This window comes from Prunus mume, linkage group LG8, assembly GCF_029339155.1.
Source record: "Prunus mume cultivar Tortuosa linkage group LG8, ASM2933915v1, whole genome shotgun sequence".
In the NCBI taxonomy this organism is placed as follows: domain Eukaryota; kingdom Viridiplantae; phylum Streptophyta; class Magnoliopsida; order Rosales; family Rosaceae; genus Prunus; species Prunus mume.
In genome coordinates this window covers 4,610,765-4,618,830 of record NC_142705.1, presented here as the reverse complement: position 1 = coordinate 4,618,830, position 8,066 = coordinate 4,610,765, and the positions used below count along the sequence as shown (strand labels likewise).

Genomic DNA, 8,066 nt, shown 5'->3' with positions numbered 1-8,066 from the left:
GGACTACCCTTCACAAGCTGGCCCAAGTGGGGACCACCCTTCACAAACTGGTCAAAATGAACACCAAATTTCACAGACTGGTCAAAATAGGGAGCATTCTTCTCGGATTACGAATTTTCACCACACAGATTTTGAAGACACCAGATTGGAAGAGGGGGATCAAGCAGTGGAGGATGATTTAAGAAGTGTTCATTCAGATGAAGATGATGAACCAGTTGCAAGGGGGAAAAAATTCAAACACTACAACCATGAAACAGACAAGCAAAACCTTTTTTGATACTGGACTGATATTCAATGACTGCAAGGTTTTCAGAGAAGCTGTTCATGAATATTGCTTGTTGAGTGGGAAAGAGGTCACTTTCATAAGGAATGAAAAGTATAAGCTGAAGGCAGTTTATAAAGCAGTGAGTTGTCCATGGCATATTTATGTAGCTTGGAAAAACCCTACAGATCGAAGCTTGGTGGTGAAATACTATAATCTCAATCACAATTGTGTCAGAGTATTTCAAAACACATAAGCCTCAAGTAAATGGTTGACAGAGAAGTTCCTGCCTAGGATCAATCAAATCCCACAATGCCTCCACAGTCTATAGTGAATGCAGCATCTTCTGAGTTTAAAGTAAGTATATTTAGGATGAAAGCTTACAGGGCAAAGGCAGACGCATTTCGAATGATTGAAGGATCAATTGCTAAGCAATATGTCATGCTCTGGGATTATTACCATGAGCTGGAAGACAAAAACCCTGGCTCCACAACAAAGATGTAGTGTGAGTTTGTTGATGGTGAAGCTGTTTTCAAGTGTTTATACATTTGTTTAGAACCATTAAAGAGAGGGTTTAAGATGAACTGTAGGCCTTTTATTAGGTTAGATGTCTGCCATCTAAACAGGGTTTATGGTGGACAGTTGCTTACAGCAGTTAGGATCAATCCAAATAACGAGACTTGGGTGCTAGCATATGCTGTGGTTGAGATGGAAACAAGGGAGTCATGGACATTGTTCATTGATCTGTTGGCCAAGGATGTGGACATTGTTAATTCCTATGGATGGGCATTTATATCTGAAGCAAAAAAGACTGTCTGGTGCATTTGAAGACATTGTGCCTAATGCTGAGACAAGATTATGTGTGAGACACCTTTAGGATAACTTCAACAAAACGTTGCCTTGTTTTAAGTATCAAATGGAAGTAATGAAGACCTTAGATAACAATGCATGGGAGTGGCTTGCTGAGGAGCCATCAACACAATGGAGTAAGTCTCATTTCAAAACACATATTAAGTGTGATATGCTGCAGAATAACTTATGTGAAAGCTTCAACAATAGTATCAAGACAGCAAGGGACAAGCTAATTATCACAATGCTAGAGATGATCAGGTGCTTGTTGATGAGAATGATCCAGTGGATGAGGGACAAGATAAGCAGTTGGCCTCATCAAATATGCAAGAACATTTTTTACCATGTGCAACAGAAAAAGTTAGAAGCATGTAATTGTACTGTGCAGTGGTCTGGTGGTCCTAAATATCAAGTGGATGTAGGAAGAGGTGACCAATATGTAGTGGATTTGGATAATCACACTTGTTCTTGCAGAAAGTGGGACTTGTCAGGCATTCCTTGTGCTCATGGAATTGCTGTCATACATTACAAAGGCGGTAAAGCTGTGGAGGATTATGTGAATTCATACTACAGAAAGGATAGTTACATGGCCCTTTATAACAATCTCATTATGCCAATTAATGGATCACAGCTATGGGAGAAGACCAACCAGACAGCAATAAAACCACCAGCCTACACTAGACAACCTGGAAGACCTAGAAAGGTGAGGATAAAATGAGCTGAAGAGAGAATAGATAAGACTGGGAAAAATTGTTGGGAAGACAAGGAATGTAAATGAGGTGTAGTATTTATGGCTCAACTGGCCATAACAAAACCACTAACCATCGGAATCTACCTCAAAAGGAAAAACCCCTTTCAAGGGGTAAAGGAAGACCAAGAAAGATATCTAACTAAGACCCTGCAGTTGCTGCTGTGAGTGCCTATTTTTATTGCTAGGTTGTGTTGATGAAATGTTATGTTGTTTCTTCCTTAAAATGGAAAAGCAATTTCATTGTTTTATTGTTTGAAGCTGAGAGTGTATTTTATCTGTAGGATGAAGCAAAAGCAGCTGCAAGAGTTAGGAGAAAGAATGCATATGTAAGGGCAAAGGCTGCTGCTGCTGCAAAGAAGGCTGCACTAAATGCTTCCCAGCCAAATGCAGCTGAAACTGCTGGAATAGGATTGAAGGCATCCAAGAGACAGAGAACATAGGCTCTTAGTTCTTAGTTCTTAGTTTATGCAAATTCCATTTTATTTTGAATTAGTACAACTTCTGGTTTTGTGATGTGGCCTGATAAGTTTACTTTCTGGTATTTTGAACTCCAAGTGGAGACCAACTTCTGGTTTTGGTAGCTGTTTTATTGTATTCCAGATTAGGTGCTCATGTTCACTTTGTAAAATTGAGATGCAAATGTTGGAAATGTATGCATGTGTTTTGAACTCAAAATATAATGGAATTTGCCTTCAAGCAATTGTTCAATTGGAAATTCCTTAACAATTGTCCATACATTAACAGTCTGCATTTCCAATTTGCCTCACAATTGTTCATACATAAACATCTTTCATACAACTTCACATGGGAAATTACAAGAAACAGACCTTTCATACACAAAACACTTTGATTTTCCAAAATGTCCCACAAATGGCCTCAAAATACATCACCCAACTCTTCTAAGATATAGACCCTAAAATATAAGTGCTAATTTCACATTCTTGGAAGATCCAGAGTCTCTCCATTCCAGTACTAGCATTCTCAACAACACAATCAAAAAAATCCAAGAACCCAGAACACTTGCTCATAGAAATCTTTGTGCTTTCAAAGCAGCTCCAACCTCTTTTTTCAATTTTCGGTTTTCCTTTTCTTCCTTACGCAATCGTTTCAATAGTCTAGATATCACAATCTTGGACCTTTCGCATACCTGTGGATCATACCATTCAAAGAATGCACAACCTCTTCTGACCCCATAATCGTCGCAACCCCAAAATCTTTTTCTAGGGTTGTTGTCGATCCATGACGTCATGTCGAGACAACATTGATTGCCGCAGATGACAAATGGGTTGGCCCGCATCTTCGATTTGCGACATCGTCGTCTTTGTCTTCTTCGAATTGGAACACAGGCATCCACTTCTATCGATTTGGGGCTAGGTGAGTGGGGGCTTAGATATGGAACACGATTTGAGAGTTTTCTGTTTTTCTTTTTGAATTAAACTAAACCACGTGTTGTTTTGGACGCGAAACCCAAGGACCTGATCTGTCAAAAATGCCCTTAAAAAATTGTCCAGCTAGATGCCACGTAGGCACATAACGGATTTCCTTATGGATTCACTAACGGAGGGGGCAATCTGTAAGTTTTCGCGACGTTGTGTATGTACTCATAAATGCCCTCAAAATCAGGTATAAACTCGTAGATGACCCTATAGGTTGGGGTTTATTGTAGTTTTCCCTAAAAAAAAACATAAAAACCAAGTGGTGCTTAATCAAGATGTTTGATTACCATAAAAACCCAACTTAACTTAATTCCAAAAACATTGATTTTGTATTTGCTTTTTCAGACCACAAAGATTGCATCCAAAACCCAATTTGGCAACGTCTTAAGCTTCCCCAAAAGCATATCAACAATAAAATACAGCAGCATTATGTGTCATTCAAACACGTGGGAAGACTGAAAACACAAATGAGCTTGTTCGAATTTTCTAGTTAGGATCTATCTACATTCAGCTACACGCATCTATTCTTTAAGAATTTAAAATTCAGGGTTAGGATAGGGTGGGGCCCATAGATCACCCACTTTTTCAGGTACCAGGGAGGCACATGAGCTGAATGAACAGGATTGCTACACTCTTAACATAGCTGAGTTGTAGCCAAACTCCAACAGAAGACACCATGAATTGAAGCAAAACTGAAAGATGGGATTTTTAACATGCACTCTATATTATACAGAGTTTATCTGCTAAACCAAGCTGTGCAGTATCAGTTCAGCAGCGGAGAGGGAGAGATATTTACAATTTAGGTATAAAAAGACAAGGGTTTAGGGAAGAAAAGTACAGAAAGTTATATGGACAACTACACAAGATAGGCTAAGGAGTTCTTCATTCATCTGATGTTGCATCTTGATTCTCAGGTCTCTGCAACTGTAGAAGCAACAACCCCAAGAACACATTATATTTCTCCATATTCACAACACAAACACAATTCTTCATATTTAAGAGAACATAAAACATACCTGTGAAATCAAGGCATGGCCCCAATTACCCCAGCTTGCTCCATCAGGCAGTGACTTACATAACCACTCCAATCATGTGGCTTGCCAATCAAATCCTCCAATTCTTGATAAAAATTAGAGTAACCGACTTCAAATTCATCATCATCAAAGACTACATTTTCCTCCAGGAAATTCTCAGACATGCCATGATAAGCAGTGGGCATGTCTTCCGTGCCGGTTCTGGCCATCACATGGGGCTTAAGATCTTGAACTGCATTGCCTGATTTATCAATCATGGGAGCTGGCAATGGGCCTTCATTTTGTTTGGCAACCTTTGCCTCTGCCACTTGTTCAGCAAGCAGAGACTGCATAGGCACCAGTTCTTCCTCAAGTTGGGTTCCACAATCCACACTGAGGCTGGTATCAATCCCATCACGCAAGCTTTCAAGGACTTGGACTGAAGGCATTCTCCTTCTCTTGCGTAGATCACTCCCATCCAGCTCTCTCTTTATCACTCTCTTCTGCATTAGCTGCTGGACAATGGTGGAATTTGTGGCTGTTTTGGTGAGGAAAAAGAGCATCCTTTGGTTCTTACACTCTGAATTTCGAATTCGTTGTTCAATAGCAGTCAGTTGATGCTGTGAGTACTTTTGTTGTTGTCTGAGATTCATGATTTCCAATTTCAAAAAGTCTTGGTCTTTCTTTAGACTTTCAATTTCGGCTTCTAACCCAGTTTTGGTTGAATCAACACAGCCTACAGTTGGCTGCTTGTTATATCTGATTCTTCTCTTGATGTTCTTCAGCAAGTGCTTCTTCCTTCCCTGAAACCCTTCATTTGCAAACTCCCACCTGTCCGGATCAACCTTCTTGAAGCCCTGAATGCATAATAAGATCCATCAAGAACTCAATGATCAGGAAGATTTATGCATAACAAACTAAGCAGAAACCATATGTTCAAATGAGAAAAAACTATAAATCATTCAAACAAATTAAAGAAGAAGTAAAAAAGGACATGCAACACACAAATCAAATGTGAGAGATGAAAGATTTCAAGGAAAAGATATAATTTTTACATAAGTGTTGAGTTGGCGGATGAAGCTTGAGAAATTGTTGTGCTTGAAGTATTTGGGCAAGAGAGTCCTGGAGAACTCGTAAGAGTCCCAAACAATGAAGCTCTGACCAGATGCACTCCATGAAACAACCGAATTGGTTTCTGGGTCATCCACCGCTTGAAAAGTCTTGTTCAAGAAGGGTGGTGGTCCTGCCTCGTGCAAACCCTCCATGGGTTTAGGCAACGCCATGGATGAAGATGAAGAAAATGTACCACCATCACCACCATTAAAGTTCCCATCATCTCCCCCATCAACATCAACATCATCATCCACAACTACAACATCTATGTTTTCTTCTTTAATACAGAACAGTTCCTTGGCTGGTTTTGGCAAAGCAGGGGATGAAGACGAAGAAGATGACCGATCACAATTACCACCTTTGAAAGTCACTGCCTTTTGCTCTTCCTTGGCCGGAGCCACTTCTTCTGTGGCTTTATTCAACTCGTTCTCTGCTTCTTCTAAACCATTGCTGGGTTTTGGCGACTGGGTTGCTGATGACAGTGGCAGACGAGACATACCACCACCAGCAGCATCCCCACCGCCACAACCACCACCACCTTCAGGCACCACCATTTTTTTATTTTTGAATTCGAAGCAAAGGTTTTTACAAGTTGCCGAGTGAACCTAACAGTCTGCAGAAAAAAATAATAATAATAATGGGGTTAGTGAAAATGGCAGAGCTTTATATATCATGTACCTAAGGGCAGAGGCAGGAGCAGAGTGTTATTGTGTATGCCTTTGTTTAATTTTTCTTTTATTATTTGGGTTTTTTTAATTTAATTTGCCTCTTCACTCTCTCCTGGTTTTGTGAGAAGGACAGTACGATTGCATCAGTATGTGTGTGTGTGTCCATTTGGGGTTTGCAACTTCTGTGGAAGCATTGACGCGTATGCCTACTTCTGAGACTTTTTTCCATTTGGGTTTGCTAAATTGATCACCTCTTCTTTTGTCCCCACACCTAACAACCAAAGTCCCTCTACTTTCTAGAAACTTCCAAATGACCCCAACTCTTTATTTAAAATAATTTTGTAGGGTTGATCTGGTCTGGTATTGCACAGCTCTAGAGTGAATCTATGAGGGAACCCTGCAATCCAAGTGCCAAGTGTGAGTCTATGAGGGGACCCCACAATCCAAGTCCCACTGCATCTAAGACACAGGTTAAAACTTAGAGCTCAAACACCCTTCGAGGATGTTGAATTATGGGTACTAAGTAGGGTATATGTTTTCACCAGCTCTTCCGAACTACACAATAATATTCTTCTTCTTTTTTTTTTTTGGGTCGAGTTAGAGTTGTGTGGCAAGTTATTTGATAGTCGGATTGTTTCTTGGTAGTTTAAACGGTCATGATTATGCGGTTCAAATTGTTGGTTTCTCATGTGAATGCTAGCCAAATGTTATAACTAGTCGCATCATATGGTCTGGTGACTTATACGCATTCAATGGACAATCAACAATGAATTCTGAAAACATCACATGTGTTTAACAAGTGTTACATGATTGTTCAAAATGACAAATTTAGCTATTTAATTTTTACGATTTGATGTTTATTACTACTCTATTTGTCATATAAATACTAGTATCGCAAGTTTAGTAAATTTTTAAGAAATATTTATCGTGTTCTAAATCATCAAATGAAAACCCTAACGGTTAAAGAGAGTAGAGACTTTAGGGTATTGTAAAGTAGCACATACGTTCCTTTCCCAAACATACTGGCAACATAGGATGATTATACACATACTAGCAACATAGCATGCTTATACCGTTATACGGATAAGTGCTTGAGTACTATTTCTAAACAAGTATAGTATTGGTCTTGGAAATGCTTCATCGACATATCTTCTCGCAGTTTTGTAAACATGATAGTTGATCAAATTGATTGTTAGTTGATTGTGTGTGCATGTTCCCAGTTTGAGAATATAAACTGAAGAGGAAAAAACACATGTGTCGAGTAATTCAGCTCATTTGAAGTATAACCAGGTCGAAGCCCAACCATAAACCAAGGTTTAGGTTGAGCTAAGCTTAAAGAATCGGAGACTTATCAAGTTGGTCCATTGATTTTTTTTTCTTTTTTTCCAATGCCCCTTTCTGAAGAAATTCTAAAGGACGAAAAGTCACTTTTGGTTCTTATAGTTTGCCGCTATTATTATTTTGGTCAATGTTGTTTCAATTTGATCAATTTAGTTTCTAATTTCGAGCAGTGCAATTTAAGAGAACAACCAAGTTGGTTCTCCTTCCATTTCAATTTAGGCTTGATTTTGAGGCTTAGGGTTCTTAAAAGTTTTGACTCATAGGTTTGAATTTTGTTTAATTGAAAATATGAAAACAATAATATATATTGCCTATAATTATATTTATGGATAGTAAATTCAGTTGAAAAAGAAAGAGTACATAAATATTAGTAAAAGGGTGATTGATTTCATACTAACCAAGCATAGAGGCAGGCAGCCTTCCTCATGGCCCCTTCTAACATGATCAACACACTGACATTTCTTGACACCTTGGTGGGGTATACATTTACTCTTGTCTCTCCCACCAAAACCAACACCGAAACATAGAATGTGGATTGATTGATGAGTTTTACAACAACAAATTAAGGCTTATAAGTTCAGTAGGATTATCAATTGAATCAAATTCAGACTCAGGAGTAAAAAAAATTTAAGA

The 8,066-nt window shown here is 38.9% G+C and overlaps 2 protein-coding genes across 2 annotated transcripts; one reads left to right on the top strand and one right to left on the bottom strand.

Annotated features, from left to right (window-relative positions):
* Positions 1-574: 574 nt before the first annotated feature.
* On the top strand, positions 575-2,302 carry LOC103328057 (uncharacterized). The gene is made up of 5 exons (XM_089042678.1): positions 575-762; positions 889-1,075; positions 1,322-1,482; positions 1,586-1,814; positions 2,144-2,302. Exons 1-5 carry the CDS (start codon positions 575-577, stop codon positions 2,300-2,302), a joined length of 924 nt encoding a protein of 307 aa, XP_088898804.1.
* A 1,404-nt stretch (positions 2,303-3,706) lies between these two features.
* On the bottom strand, positions 3,707-6,126 carry LOC103340704 (heat stress transcription factor A-2-like). The gene is made up of 3 exons (XM_008244150.2): positions 5,367-6,126; positions 4,315-5,168; positions 3,707-4,222 (listed from the first exon to the last, which is right to left on the bottom strand). The coding sequence occupies exons 1-2, from the start codon at positions 5,976-5,978 to the stop codon at positions 4,323-4,325; spliced, it is 1,458 nt and encodes a 485-aa protein (XP_008242372.2). The 5' UTR covers positions 5,979-6,126; the 3' UTR covers positions 3,707-4,222; positions 4,315-4,322.
* Between the last annotated feature and the right edge of the window lie 1,940 nt (positions 6,127-8,066).